At 34.5% G+C, this 16,431-nt stretch overlaps 1 protein-coding gene across 2 annotated transcripts in view; it reads left to right on the top strand.

The window, feature by feature from the left end:
* LOC145694867 (NCK-interacting protein with SH3 domain) overlaps nucleotides 1–16,431 on the top strand; it is a 52,826-nt gene that overhangs the window by 19,240 nt on the left and 17,155 nt on the right. For both annotated transcript variants that reach the window (XM_081771569.1, XM_081771568.1), the window contains 4 exons: nucleotides 3,719–3,921; nucleotides 8,085–8,188; nucleotides 10,209–10,430; nucleotides 14,757–14,929. In XM_081771569.1, coding sequence (XP_081627695.1) covers nucleotides 3,719–3,921; nucleotides 8,085–8,188; nucleotides 10,209–10,430; nucleotides 14,757–14,929 — 702 coding nt within the window. The remainder of the gene's footprint in view (nucleotides 1–3,718; nucleotides 3,922–8,084; nucleotides 8,189–10,208; nucleotides 10,431–14,756; nucleotides 14,930–16,431) is intronic.

The raw sequence follows: 16,431 nt of genomic DNA, 5'->3' as shown, positions 1-16,431 counted from the left end.
TCGACAGTGTCACTATTATTAATCTCATGGATTGAACACTAATATCGATTGTTTTCTATTATTTTTACATTCCACCGGTTTTCCATCCCATCCGATACCGATAGGGCTGAACTTCGACTGTAACAGCGTCGGGAGTGTTACCAATAATCTCAGCAATCCCAAAAACTAAGGATTGAACACTGATATAAGTCTTTTTCGATTATTTGTACACGTCACCCCTCACGCCTTCTCTTGCAGAAAATGTACGAAAATCTAAGTTAGGGACAGGGTCCACTCACGTACCAAAAACTTATCAAAATCGGATTAACAGCCTAAGAGAAGTTATACTGTTAAACATATTTTTACATTCCCCTCACCCTTTATCACTTTGCCGAGAATGCACTGAGCAAAGTTGGTCATGGATTACTTACATAGCAAAAATAATCAAAGTCGGCGCAGCTGGGAAAAGTTTGCAGAAAAACATCGTTACTTTCATTTTAAACATATAGAAGATGCCCTCCTAAAACGAGAATTTTCAGAAACGCTGGGTCACGGTCATATTTTAAATGAAGAATATATATATATATTCCTGTAAATATATATCGGGTGTTCTAAAAATGGCGCCCACGGACTACGAAGTACTGTGATGCAGTTCTAATATATGTAATTGTATACCTTTCGGGTCCTCGTCTGGAGACGTGAATTGCACTATGTGGTAACGTCACAGATAAAGAACCGTAGAGAAAATCTACCAATGTATCAAATACATCGATTCTTACAGTAGCACCACTTATTAGCATAACATTCGATGTAACTGCTTGATGGATTTGTAGAGCAATGCTAATGTTTCCAGGTTAATCTACGACGTTGCCACATAGTGAAATTTTGATTTTCTATAGCCGCTGAAGGACGTCTTGGGGAATATGTCATTATGTAGGATTTCACTTTATTTTAACCTAAAGAATAGCACTCTGCTGTTCGTGGGCGCTATTTTAAGAACACCCGATATATATGTACGTTTCTTCTTCCTAGGTTGAGAAGATCGTGAGATACTAAAGTTTGACCTCCTCTTGCTCCCCCTTTAAAATACGCATTTTAATCAAAGTACCATGATAAAAACGTTGTCATGTGTCAAAAAATCATCAAAATGAGTCAAGTGGTTTTGAAAGAGTTGGAGGACAAACATCGTTATATTCATGTTTCTATATATATAGATATATCAGGCTGCCGAAAAATAACACAACCAAAATCCGGGAACTGATTCCTTATATCAAATGAAACACAAAGATACGAATAAACATCAATCGGAAAACCCCTTCTTTCAGAGCTATAAATCAACAAAAATAAGAAAGTCACTTTTTAGAGCGTCGTAGCTTTTAAACTATGAGGCTTGTCCCAAGTGGGTCAAGGAATTACACAGGAACTGATATGTACTTCATCTAAATAATCATGTTTCAGAATCTTCTGGTACTAGCGCAACAAATTATATAATAGAAGTTAGGGTACTGGAATACTGTTTTAAATACTACTTGAGCATTCATTTCAGCGGTGCAGAGGATTGTAAAACATTCCATTTGATATAAGCGTTCACTTTCCAGAGTTTGGTGGTGATGATAGATAGATATAGATATATGAAGAGCACGAGACAAGATAGTTCTACTTTGGCCGAATATACACTCAGTTGCTTGGAGCCTCATCTTTAGTGCATTTAACTGTTGATAAGAAGTTTCAAGAAATGTTAAGCGATAACAGCAGAAGTGCTATATATGTTTGTTGACCCCAAAAGTATGATCGTAAACATTTCAGCATGAACAACCTATGCCACTTATCGGACCAACATGACGAAAGCTAGTACTAATAGTGTTATAAAACCGTGCGAAGAAAAGATTGTATTAAAGGGACAAAGAAAAGGATATTGGAGACATATTTCGTAGTAGAGAAGAGGAATAGTGAGTGAAGATAATTTGATTGAAGAAAACGAATTTGAAGCAAGTGGAGTTTTTATAAATATAATATGCCCTTTCACTGTGTTCTCAAATTCAACGTATGCTCTTTCTTGAAGCGGTACTATATTAAAAATTAACAATATTATTGAAATGAGAAATAAATTCCTTATTGGACGATTCTTTCCAAAGTTATGAAGGCTATTTACGCCACTGAACAACGGCAAATTAATTACGACAGGTGCTACAAGTAAGTCTTTCCTCTTCCATCTTTTCATATATCCTAGCCAGTGGTATTTCTTTCCAGTCATCTTCTGGAGTGGTTCTGGATGTGATTTCCTCATTCGCTATCTTGTCCCTTGTCCTTTTTCCTAACATTAATCTCAGACATCTCGTCTCTTTCCTTTATAAACTGCTTTCATCTTCCTTCCGGGCTGTCTACGCCTGTGCTGCACATAAAATTATTGGTTTATAGTGTGTATTGTATATTACTTTTTCACATTTTAGGTGGTCCTCCTTTTGTTCCATATTAGGTTTTGAATGGAACCCTGCCTGTGTCTTGTGTGTTATTTCTTCGTTTTATATATATTTTTTATAAAGTTTCCTAGATATTCAAACTTTTCCTCCTTTTTCGACGGTTTTGCTTTTATATCCATGTTTCCCTCTACCGACATTTCTTGAAATAATCACCACCTCGTTCTTTTTACATTGAATTTCAGTCGTATTCCTTTGTCTTGTCGACTCATTCGTCTAGCAACCTCTGTACTTCTTCCCTGTTTTTGCTCTATATATAGATGCCATGTGCGAATAACCGTATTTTTTTCCATGTTTCTTTTCACTTTTCTTTACTTTACAAGAAGCAGAACACTTATGGTCTAAAATTGCTTAACGAACTGATAGAAACATCTGAAGCTCACGTAAGCAAAAAAGTTCTTTGTACACGTTTCAACTGCTGCTTATCGTCTTCCCCGGTATGTGCCTATTAAGGATTTTTATTTTTTTTTTATTTTTTAAGTAGATTCGTAATCCTTGGTTTGATTCGCGATCGAGTCGCACTTTCTCAGTGAATTTTGTAGATTGGTAATTTGGGCATCATACGTATGATTATTACTTCTCTGCCTAAATGGAGTCCGAGCTACAGTCTGCATTTGATTAATCGTTTTTAGCCTGCACCCTCTTCTCACTTAAGTGCGTGCTATTTTCGTAGGGGAAAAAGTTAAAACTGGCGTATCTTTTACGTCAGTCTTAATAGTTTGTATTCTTATCACCAACAACAAAAAATATTTTTTTCTACTATGTGTAAATTGTGTGCAATTTGTAGTTCTTTTATGAAATTATCGTTTATTTGATTATTATTATTATTATCGTTTTTTGTTATTTTTATTTGATTATATTTGTGTCATTATATGACTTGTATTCTTCCATACTGTGTCCTTATTCTAACTCCCAATTCTCCCTGCAGGAACGCTCCTTTTCACTGTTTTATTTTATTTCTAATATTGTTTGTCGAACTAATCTGACACTTTCACAGATTAATTTGACACTCTTTTTTTCTTTCTTTCTTTACTAAGAGATTAAGATATGAGAAAAGAGGGCGAAATAATGTACCATAGTTAGATGCAACGGTTAATTTATGATTCCATAATAAATTCTTCTAGAATAAGAGACTTAGAACTTTGTTAAGAATTGTGCAAGTAAAATTTACTAGTAAGAAAAGGAAATGTACGTATATATATTTGTTTGTTTTTTACGTTGCGTTCAATAATAATAATAATAATAATAATAATTTCTTTCAGCTTAATGCAAACAGTGCTGTGTCTCGGCATGTGATGGCTGAAGATGAGTATGATGGAATAATAACTTTGATTCAATATTATCAAATGGAGACTCGCTGGTCAATTCGGCAGCTTCTCTTACAGGCATTTGGATACATGTGTAGTTTAGATTCAGCTGTGATTACCGTCATGCTCAATTCTGTGTTGCCTATGGAATTAGCAAGGTAAGCTATATTAAGTTATAGAATGTTTTAAACTGTAGTATTCAAATTGGACTTTGAAGTGTGTGGTTGTGAAACATTTTGTCAGATTGAGTGATTCTTTTTTAGCATCGAGGCAATGTAAGATGTAACCTATAGCTAAAGAGCTTTTATCTGAGAATTAGTACCATGAAAACAGACAGAAAGCAGATATGTAGAGCTACTTGACTACGAAATGGCAGTATTTTTTTCCCAGGTCTGATGCTTTGATTGAACATTCATCTTTGAAGCTTGAGTTCGAGCCATAAACGCATCATATATAGGCCTTGTAGAAATTGAAGATCGTGTGTGAAGGGTTCGTGTGAATATCATAATTTCCTTGTGCTTTAGATTATTTCTTTATGCCATCATTAGTTATTTCCCTTTATCTCTCTCTCTTAAATAGCATAGGTTAGATGTTAAACTATTATTATTATTTTATTATTATTATTATTATTATTATTATTATTATTATTATTATTATTATTATTATTATTATTATTATTATTATTATATAATAGGTTTACAAGTCGCATGTAGTTTTCAAAGTTATTAATCGATTATTCGATTGATTAATTAGAAGTTAATGGATACGTCAGTACGTCAGTAACAAGGCTATTTGTTTCCATGATGGATTGCTTTCGTTGTTTTCAAGTGTGGACAAACTGGAGGAAACCAAAAAATGAAATGAAATTTTTTAGTTTTACGTCCCACGAATATGCCGGCTAGGCTAAAGGAGACGGTAACGATGAGGAATGAATAAAATGGTGGAATGAAGAAAGTAGGAGGGAACGGGAGAATCCCGAGGAAACCCACGCACACGGTGTTTGTCCACCGCAAAGATCACTTGGCGGGGGCTGGGATCGAACCCAGGACCCCAAGCACCAGAAATGAACGCTCTCCCACTGAGCCACCGCGGCCCCTTGGTTTAACAAGTACGAAGTGATAATAATAATAATAATAATAATAATAATACATGTAAATGAATAAATTTAGACCCTACGGTTCCACTAAAGCACCTAGCTTAGGTAGGTAAGGTAGAGCGATCAAGCTTACTAGTGTCTATTATAAATTTTATTTACATAAGGATAGGCAGAAAATATTGCAGAGCTCATAGCGAGTCACTTTTTAAACTAAAAGTTACCTTTTTTCAAGTTGGCCACTAAAAGTTACTTTTATTCAAGTTGGCCACTAAAAGTTACTTTTTTTCAAATTTGTCACTAAAAGTTACTTTTTTGGGAGGTAAAGTGACTTTTTCGTGTGATTTATGTTCTGCATTGACAATTTTCTAAGAAAAATATAAAAATAAATGGAAAAAAGCAGAAACTTGTTACTCATTACTCTTCTGAAAGCTTCAGTACTTGCTACTGTAGCCGCCCCTTCACATTGCCGGGTCACGACTATTAACATCACTAAGGCAACACGAGACGGTTCCAAATAGATTTAGAATTTATGTTGGCCTGGGTATCGATAGGTACGCTGCCAAGTCCCCTGGTCGTGGTGCGTAGCAATGTGGTCGGGATTGGGAATCTCCAGATGGTCTTCGTGGCATAATGATAATTATTAAATATAGCTGGATTGGCAGTTAACAGATTTATCAGTGTAACTTGTAGGAAGGAAACACCAGATGATGGTATGGGAAGGAAGTACGTACATTTCACTATAACGCCGCTTAATGTTACATCTCTCAATCAGGCTGTAAACTTATTTAAATACCACAGACGTGAAGTCTTCAAAGAGGGCAATACGCTACATGCAAACTAGATAGGGCTCTATTGGCACCATGCATTTATATATTGCAGCATTGCCTCAAGTATTTAGCTTCACCGTGACCATTGCAGTTTCCTGACGAACATGCATTAGCGACTAATGTTGTATTACTGTGTTACCCGGCCATATCCACCATCAGTACGCTTCATAACTATAGATCATCTGCCAAGAACAACTAACTATTTTCATCTGCTTATTACTCATCTGGAAATACATAAGTAAACGAAAGAAGTCCGACGTATTCAGGTGATGAGATATTGTCAGGGATCCTAACTATTTACTCATACATGTTTACCATATTTATATCACCTGCAGTAAAATATAAATATTATTATATAAAATTTCACAGTACAGATGCACCAAATTAATTAACGCTATTTCTGTAATAATCTTATGTATTTGGTAAAGTATTATTTTCACCCTTTTTCAATTATAAAGCAATTTTGTACAATTTTTATTAATACATCAATCTTCTTTTTTTTAGTACATTCTGTATCTACTACTTTTCTTCTTCTTCTTACAGAATATTTCATAAAGGCTTTAGTTTTCATTAAAATCACACGTTTTGTATATTAAATTGACCATAGATAAAATATTAAAATGTGTAATTATTTTGTTATATAATTTCGATCAATATTTAAATAGACAATTTAAATTTTATTACATAGTTCATTATTCCGAATCTGCGAGTTTACTAACATATTACACATCTAGACATAAATAATCTTTGGGGCCGCGGTGGCTCAGTGGTAGAGCGTTCACCTCTGGTGCTTGGGGTCCCGGGTTCGATCCCAGCCCCCGCCAAGCGAACTTTCTGGTGGACAAACACCGTGTGCGTGGGTTTTCTCGGGGTTCTCCCGTTTCCTCCCACTTTCTTCATTCCACCATTTCATTCATCACTCATCATCACCGTCTCCTTTAGCCTAACCGGCATAACCGTGGGACGTAAAACTCAAAGATTTCATTTCATTTTTCATAAATAATCTTTGGCTCAATGATAAAATCGATTAAATAAACAAACTATTTCAAACTTTCAGATAAGTAGCTAATTCAGGAATTGACAAAATCAAATTTACATTAAAGCATACATATACTGTAAGGACCATGTGCCAAAATGGTCCGTTACACTGCCACATGTGAAACAGTCAACTTTATTCTCACTTCAGCTTTTATTCTTTCTAAAGCACCGTGGATGCTTGGTGGATGCTTAAGCTCTCAATGTGGGGTTGAGAACTCTTCTGTGTCTATTCTTCCTTCTATCATAATAGTTTTTTTAAATTTCTCTCGTAATAGTTAACGCTCCGCTCAACGTTGTGTGTGTGTTTGTGTGGTTTATCATGTTCGTCTTGTATTCTTATTGTATGTTCCTCTTAAGAGTAGGTAATGAATTTGAATATTTCGTGGCTTTGAGAACTCTCAACTAAGTTAATTATAAAAGCTGGGATGAAGAAATTCGGAAATAGGCCAGAACTGGTTCCACTTACTCAGAAGCTTGTTATATCTGCTAAGTCTCCTTACCGTAACTACAAAGCATACTTAGAAAACCTAAGAAAGGAGGAAGCTCAAAAAGAAGAATTAAAGAAGAAAAGGTAAAACAAAATAACAAACAGAGAGGTGATAGAGAAATTGACAAAGAAAAAAAAAGGGGCATAATGAGATTTTGGTCACTTTTCAACTATTTACAAGAGATCAGGCCACTATGAGCCCTGGTATTGCATATACGAGTATACTTAAAATCTGTGATCTTCGATATAAATAAATTTCTGTTACGTTCATATTCCATCAACGAAATTTGTAACAAATATACTGTTTATAAATAAAATAGTCGTATCTAGTTAGTCTATGATCATACAAGCGATCCCCGGGTTACGAATGAAATATTTTTCGAGTAACAGCTTTTAACGGAATTGTGTGTAACTGATAAACAGCGCATATGGAGTAATAATAATAAGAAGAAATAATCTGTGCTGTAGTAATAAGTTGCATAAAGTATTGTGCTAAAAGAAAATCGAAGGAAAAGTTGAAATAATGATAATTTCATAACAGAAAGTTAAGTAACACTGTGGCGTTAGTCTTGCTTGCTAACAGGGACATTTTTAAGGCAAGAAGGCAGGCCAACATAATCCTAAGACTTTAATCAGATGCTGCTCGATAGAATGAAATATAGAAGGTTAAGTTGGCAGTGGTGCAATGTGTTTCTGTCGTTACTTCATGCAGATTTACTTACATTAATTTAATTTTAAATTATTACTGTGGCGAGCCTCGTAAACGTGTTAATATGTATATGATGCTGTAAATAATTTCCTCCTTAATCCGTGGACCGCTTGTATAGCTAAAACAAGCATATTTGTGAACTTTTTTTCTCATATTATTTAAAGGGACATGCAAAGCAACCGTGATGACCTCATAAGACTGAAGGACTCTGCTACTCTTCTGATCGTTGTACTCTGCCTAGGAGAACCTATGCCAATAACTCATTTAGGTAAGCATGTTTAGCATCATGGTATGTTGTTAATGTTTGTGGTTGAATGTCCTTTCCAGCATCGAGACATGAATCATATAAGACGTTCGCCTGCAGGTTAAGGTATAGTCCGAACTATGTAGTGCTTCCTCGTGGCTATGTGGTTTCTATATGCGCCTTTGATGTGGGAGACCCAGTTTCACTTCTCATTGCTGCTCATGTGGTTCGGATCCCACGTTAAGCTGTAGGTTTACGTTTCATATAGCATCGCTGCTGAACGGGACGCTAAATCCAAATCAAACCAAACAGCACTATCTACTCACACCAGGATCGATGATTATTTAGCCGCGAGAGACTTCTATATATTATATAAAAGGATATATGTTTTAATACGGTTCGTTAATAAGATCATCTTGAGTGTAATAACATGAATACAATTCTATTCTCAAGAATAAAATAATAAATTATTAAATATATTGCATTAATTTGGTAAGCATTTCTGCTTGAATATTCTCAGCTACTTGTAAAAATCGGTAATTGATTCGCAGAATTCTCTGAAACAGACTTAGTAATTCATAAAAGTAATTATTATTTTATATGTTATATTTACATAGTAGTGTATAAAATACTGTCATATATTAATAACAGACCAATAAAATCTTCGTTTTTAAATTTTTCGACACAAGAAATAGGGTTACTCCGTTGTAAGCATCTTATTAAAACAAACAGATCAAAGATGAAGGCGTGTTATTTCTAATGCGGCTGTAAAGCGTGTATTACAAGTGTTTTCGATAAAATATTTCAACAATTTCTCGGACTGTCTTTTTTCATTGGATTTCAGTCATTTCGACTTGAAAAACTGTAATCCTTTTTACCTTGTTTCGAGATGTAACAGCTTCTCTTTACAAAGCAATATTAGAACTTAGCATCTCTAGTAATTTGTCGTGACCTGGAGTTTTACATTGCATGCAATTTGATAGGAACCATTTCATAATGCTGTACAACGCTCTGCATAATGCAGTAAATTCAAAATTTCAATTGTTAAATTAGACTTAAAATACCAATACGCTCTTCAATCTATCTAACACGTGCTCCACACTTTCATAGATCTCATATATCCTCGCTGCAGAAAGAGACGCTGAACTCAATTTCAATCCAATGCTTTTACATATGTCATCTGAACATGGATCATATGACTTTCTATAGTTGTTTGTGATTGTAGCTCTAAGATGTAGTAGTTCCTAGTAAGATCGGACAGAAAACTTCATGTTACAATGTAGTTTAGTTGTTGGTTCATGGGTTCAATGTGGGTAATTTGGTGTTTATGATTTTTTTTTCGGTATTCTTTCATTTCCTTCCATTTTCATGCCTTATCAATTATTCAGTCATCTCAATTGATTTTTTATTTAGGATTCGTTTTTCAGTTTCTTTATCGTTTAACATTAAACTATCGTGTCGTATCGTATCTTTATTGTTATATGTTGTAAATGCTAGACATGTGTAAAACTTAAGACGACTGCCTTGGCGTAGCTTCTTTCATTATCTTCTTAAGTTCTTGAGGCAGTAGTAATACTGCATCTAGAAAATGATCTAAAGCATTTCTGTTCCGTTATATTCCCAGTAATTAATATTGCGTAATGAAGTGCATTATGAGACCATGTGTGATAAAATAAGGTCAGATTTGTTTTGACCCAATTCTGTGGATAATTCAGTTGGTAAAATCGTTCGAAACAGAAAACATATTTTTAAGAAACATCGATATTTGTTAATTTATGACTACAAATAAACAAGGTGAGTGACTTTAGAGAAATAAAGATAAATACATGCCAAAAACGAAGTATCGCTTGGTTTGCACCCTATCCTTATTTTACTATTTAAAGGTTAAAGCAGTGCAAAAAATAAACTCACAAGCGGACTTGGAGTAATTAGGAAAAACATTATATTGTAATAAAAATCTGTATTTCTTTTTACTGTCTAAACACATTGTAATTATGATGTTTGTATATATTTATTTATGCATGATATCTTTGTTACTTCGTAGAATACCTTGGAGAAAGTTTCGTTGACTTCCTGCTAGATTTAGTGGAAAAACTTGCTGACCACGACCTAGGAGAACAAGTGTCTGATCTCTTCGTGAAGCTTATATTTGCCTACAATTTGCAGTTTGTCAATATTGCGGATAATGTGACGATGAAGACTCTTGCAAAGAGATCCAACGCAAAAGTCTTCATAGAAAAATCTTTATTGCTTTTTAACAGAGAAGGTGAGTGACTGAGATTGTATTTCCATAACCTATATGAATCTCAAGATACTTAAGTTTTGTACATAAAATTCTACAAAATAGGTTGCATTTTTAATTATTATGGCACTCATTCGAGAAAGGAGAAAAAATAAACAATCATAGGTTATCAGTATTAGTGGTATAATTAGTCAAACTCCTAAAATATATGTATGTGACTTATTATGGTATCGGTGTACATTAGCTATGTGTATTTGGTTATTTTCTGTAATTTTGTTTAATATAACAGTACAGAATGTTGTTTGGTTTATATCGAACTGAATTAAGATTACTGTCTGGGGAATGTTGCTAGAATGATGCATCTGCTTTCTTGAGCAGTAGTGTACCGGAAGTTGTATGTGGGTGAGTATCGTCAAATGGAACCTAAATTAAACCGTTTGTGGAAAAGGTGGTTATGTCCCTTTTCCATGCTCATTTTCCTATGTACGCATAGTAAAACAGTGTCGGAAGAGTGAATCCACACTGTGGTGGCGGAAGCAGTTACTGATGACAAGCACCAAGAAGAAGGTTGTAAGGAAAATGACACCCGTAGTGCTATAGAAAATCTGCCGGCTAACGTGCTGGAAAACCTACTGACTCAATGTGCGATGGACCAGCAGTTATATTTGGCACTTTCAATTGTGAACACAGCTATTGGTAATCGGTTACTGTTGAGATGCATCCGTAAGTCTCGCGTACACCATCTGTCCCCGCGGCACGTTACAGAACGAGAAAGGAACTGCAGGAAACTGTGTAAAAAGCACCTGGCGAGGTCCAAATGCCAAGCAGTCATCATAAGGGATGAAGTATACACCCATCTTACTGCTGTGATTCTATTTAGACGCTGATATAACATGACAGCGGGCCTAGGACTGTTGCAGCTTTCTTCGCCGCTACTAATTAAGTTTCCCACGTGGGTTTATGGTTATGAAGGGAAGTTGGTGATATGCAAGGTTGATAAAAACGTAAAAGTAAGTGTTAGATACTATAATACCTATCTTTCAGATCGACATCGCACAATTGTATGGTACGAACCCCAACCAGATGAGAATCTATATGGACAATGCTTTAAGTCATTGCCAAAACATATGTGCATTTTAATCAGGAAATATTGAATGAGAAGTAGTAATTCTTGTCATTCCGTTGCTAGAAATTACTTTCAATAGTCCTAGTGGATTTTTGCTGCTGTGACCTGAAAAGGCGTCTCCAACGTTTGTGTCTGCATGCCTTAGTTGGTCTCTGGAAAATTTGTGGAGAAGGAGTACTGAATTCCCTAGAGCCTGCTCCGCCGGAGTTCGTTCTAACGGAAACTATGATGTCGGGCGATAGTCCACAGTACTTGAGTCCAATAGTACACCATCGGTGGCGGTGAGGTTTCTTGTAAGGTGAAAAACTTTCAAAATCTTTCTGATATAGACCAACAACCTTTTGTATTATATTTTCCCTAGTTGAGTTGATAACTCTGCTTAATAATAATAATAATAATAATAATAATAATAATAATAATAATAATAATAATAATAATAATAATAATAATAACGTTATGCTTTATTTAGATTTATTAAGTTTTATTCTATTAAGTTTTATTTTTAACTTGTCTTCTGGGAAGGACATATCTATGTAATAAAAGTCTAAGTCCTAATCCTAAGGTCTGCATATACCGTTCTCGGCTTCCTTAATCCTAATTCCTAATCTGTTTGTGGTTTCCAGTTTTCTGTATATTGTTTTGAACCACAAGGGAAAGAAAGTGGCCGTGCTACCTCTGTTCTGTTGGCTTAATCCTGAAATAGTTATATAAGATGAATGGAATAAATCCTGCGTTCGAGTAGAACTTTCAGATGGACGTTCTCTGGAAGTGTTCAATGTAGCTCTTGTTGTAACTTGATATTGAATAATGCAAAAGAAAATGCGTAGTAAAGAGAAATTAGTTTATTTCTGAAGCCGCAATTTTAAGCCCTTGTGCCTATTTACCATTAACACATTTACCTTTTTATTTATTTATTTTAAATTCTATGTCACTGAAGGTGCATTTCTTTCACTGAGTGATAAACTGTGTGTTACAATAGATAGAAAATATGAAATATAAGACTTGCATCTTGCTTATCTGCTTCTTAAGAATATTCAAGCCCGCCGTGTCTAGTACACCTATTGAGGCTCAGAAAATTTTCCAGTGAAGTGTTTTCTGTTTTAGCTTGAAAATAACAGTGTTACTCAGCGAGCCATTGATATTTATCTCTATCTTCTGTTGTATATTCAAGGTGTTGGAAAAAATAAGAACTTTTCAGCTCTTTGAGCTGTCAGTTCGTGTCATGTTTGTTGGAAGAAGATAAAATACTTATTCCTAACAACACACAAAGAGTGAAAAAGTGAATGACTGGACCAGGACTCGAACCCGGATCACCGGCATACCGTGCCTATGCGTTAACCACTACGCCACCCAGTCCGCTTCCCAGAACAACCACACAGACTTTCACTCAGACCACATGGCTTGTACCACAGCCTAACTGCTGTGTTTGGACAATCCTTTGGCCGTGTATTGAGAACTCCTTTTGACGGTTGTGATTTCTTATATTAATGAATGGAGGAAACAACCGATTTAAACTTATTTTTACACACCAGATTCTCTGTAGGTGCGAATTTAATAACAAATAAAGGATGAAAAAGTGAAAATTTACGGGGAAAGAATTTCACTTTTTCACTCTTTATTTGTTATTAAATTCGCATCTATAGAAGATTTGGTATGTTAAAATAAGTTTAAATCGGTTGCACTCCACTGCACTACGTAACACTTAACTGCATTACACTACACTTTATTTCCTTGCGAGTTATTATTAACGCAAGGACTTTAGTCTAAAGTCACTACAGTAACAGTGATTTGGGAAGCGTTTATATACACAAGATAATAAATATGAATTAACCTAAATATAACTATATCTACTGCGACAGGTTTAATACTTTAATATTTTTTTAAACAATAAAAAAAGCAGTATAATGTGAATGTTTGCTATTATATTTTAAATCATTAGTGACTTGGAATACGTTACATAGTGCCACCTTACCCACATTTTTGTGGATAAAAATAATGTTTTTCTTTTAAAACTGGAAAACGCTAAGGTAATGAAATATGTATAATATCTAAAAAATATTATTCCAATGTACACTTCCAATTAAAAAAAAAATCATCTAAATCGGACGAAAAATAACCCAGATAAGAACATTTGTATGTAAGACTCGGCCACCATATTGGCCTGCAGAATTTTATCACTTGGTAACATCTAAATTTGTCATTACCAATATACAACAAAATAGAAGAAACTATGCATCACAATTATAACACCAAAATCCCATGTATGACCGCTAATTCCTGTACTAAAAGTCATATTGCTCTTGCGCATATCTTCTATTCAATTCAGTATTATAGAATTTTCTTTCAAAAATTTTGGTACATTGACTCGTTAATTACTCTATGGTAGGTTGTACATTTTCTTACTTCCTTTCGACATCTTTCTTCGTCCCTAGATACATTTCATCACATTGGAGAGCCAGAGTATACCCTCTGGACCAGCTTCTCATATCATTTCTGTCGTTGTTTCATCTGGTTAAAGAGAACCTTGGGTGCTTTTGTCGTGTTGCCTGCATTTCTCTTAAATCAGTATCTATAGTTGTGTGTAATGGAAATTGTTCTGTCTTCTTCCTTTGTTGTGTAAGTTTCTGTTTAGATTTTCTTAAAGTGCTTTCTCCATCTCTTCTGTGTATCCTCTGGTTGGGGGTAATTTTGTTGCTGTTGTCTTCAGTTCGCTATATTTTTTAAGTTTAAACAGCATTTTCACGTTACGAAAATTTCATAAATATTCCTTCCAGTAGCTATCATTAAGACAAAGGTTCATGCGAGTCAGTCTAACAGATGTTATCCATACAATTTGAACATTGTTGATTCGTATTAAGTTAAACTATGTAGACCAAAAATCAAATCAATTTGTTTAATCATTCGAAATTTCTTGGTGCTCTCGAAATTTTGAATCGTTTTAAATTAGTTTTCCGTAAAAAATCAATAGAAGTCATTCCTAAATCAGGTGTTCATCGAATCGATTAATATTTTCATCAGTCGTTCAGTTATTTAATGTAATTATTGCGGTAATTTAACCTTCTACACAAAATGTTCATTCATTGATTATTATTTCCAGTTGCCAATAATGAAATTCAGGTTGAATTTTTCCTTTGATGATAACGATGTTTGTAGTCTGAATGTTATCAAAAGTTTTGGCTGTAAATTTTTTACCTAAATAATATTTTCCTTTTTTCCTTGAATAGAGGACCCAGTCGGTATGTTCCACCAGCAGCTACGACCTTGCCATTCTGTGCTGAAGTTGTTCATTGATTTGTTTAGTAGTCCGAAGACAGCATCTTTTGTGTATACTAACGATATTAAAGTACTGATTGATGTAATTGTAAGGCAGCTTTCTGATTTATCTCCGGGAGATGAGGTAAGTACCAGCTTTTTCATGAAAGTTTGAAATTGTTAATTAAGTTAACAATATATAAATTTCAATATTGCTTTGAACTCGTGTAAAATAAATCCCTGGGGAGAAATGAGTTATTACTGATACGTATTTCTAAAGTGTATATGAAACTTACGTATAGATGTAATGAGTCGTATATAGTAATCACATAACGAAAGAGGAGCGTGGAAAAGAATAATGCAATGGAATGTGTGACTGTCCAAACATGTATTAAATCCAAAAATGTAATATTGATTAGATAAAGGTTGGTCATCATCGATTATATATATATAAGTAGTTTACTTTAAAAAAAAAAAACTCATTTGGATATTTTGCTAAACTAACAAGTGATCAAAGTGGTAGAAGCGCTAGACAAACAACAACCGTATTTCCTGAAGATTCCATCAGAAGATCGGGGCCGCGGTGACTCAGTGGTAGAGCGTTCATCTCTGGTGCATGAGGTCCTTGGTTCGATCCCAGCTCGCGCCAAGTGAACTTTGTGGTGGACAAACACCTTGTGCGTGGGTTTTCTCGGGGTTCTCCCGTTTTCTCGCACTTTCTTCATTTCATCCATTTCACATCATCGCCATCTCCTTTAACCTAGTCGGCATAACGGTGAAACGTAAAACTTAATTTAATTTTAATTTAATTTTTCCATCAGAAAGTTTGATGTACCGAAAGATTTATAAAATTTAATTATTTATTTTTAATATAGTTGCTACCTGCCTTAAGTTCATCACTCAAATAAAGTTCCTCGGTTCTCAAAACTTTCGTTATTCGCGAACGTTAAAAGAATGTTGGTCCTGCTAATTTTTCTTGTATGTATGAGGAATATAGTTTATTGAAGTAGTTCAGTGTTTTAAGGAAGAAATCGTGATAATTTGTGTTATAACTGAGTACATACAGTGTAGTTTCGTTTTCATCGTGTGTGTGAAATATCGTAGATGAATGAAATTCCGATTTTAGTGGCAATATGTGGTATACTATGTGATATTTTAGTATAAACAGTACCTACTAGGCGTATACTGATTGCTTTGAGGATGTTTTTAGAAATGTATTGAGAAGCAAGAAGTGTTATCATCAAAATCATTGAAAGCGAAATGTGAAAACTTTCTTACATGCTAACATTTAATTATAACAATCATATTTTAATATTATTTGAATGTATTATTTCCGTTTGTTTTGGTGGTGCTTACTCTTAGGTGCCCAACATTCTTGTTAGATTTTGAGCCTATAGGGAAAAACAAGTATGAAATAAAACGTCCGTGGAAAATCAGAAACAGTCTCCATCAACAAACTATCAATATACTACTACTAATTTACTGTATCCTACTCAATGCCCAACATTTTTCTTCCTGTTTTACTGTTTTTTTCCCGTCTACACTTGTAAAGCATACGGTTCGGATTTTTTTAATTTTTTATTTTATTTATTTATTTTTTTTATTTTATTTTTTTGCTGATTCCTGTGTTTGACCAGCTCCTACTGA

This window comes from Thermobia domestica, chromosome 9, assembly GCF_964235325.1.
Source record: "Thermobia domestica chromosome 9, izTheDome1.hap1.1, whole genome shotgun sequence".
In the NCBI taxonomy this organism is placed as follows: domain Eukaryota; kingdom Metazoa; phylum Arthropoda; class Insecta; order Zygentoma; family Lepismatidae; genus Thermobia; species Thermobia domestica.
Note: the sequence above shows the minus strand (reverse complement) of the source record. Positions and strands in the feature narration are given on the sequence as shown.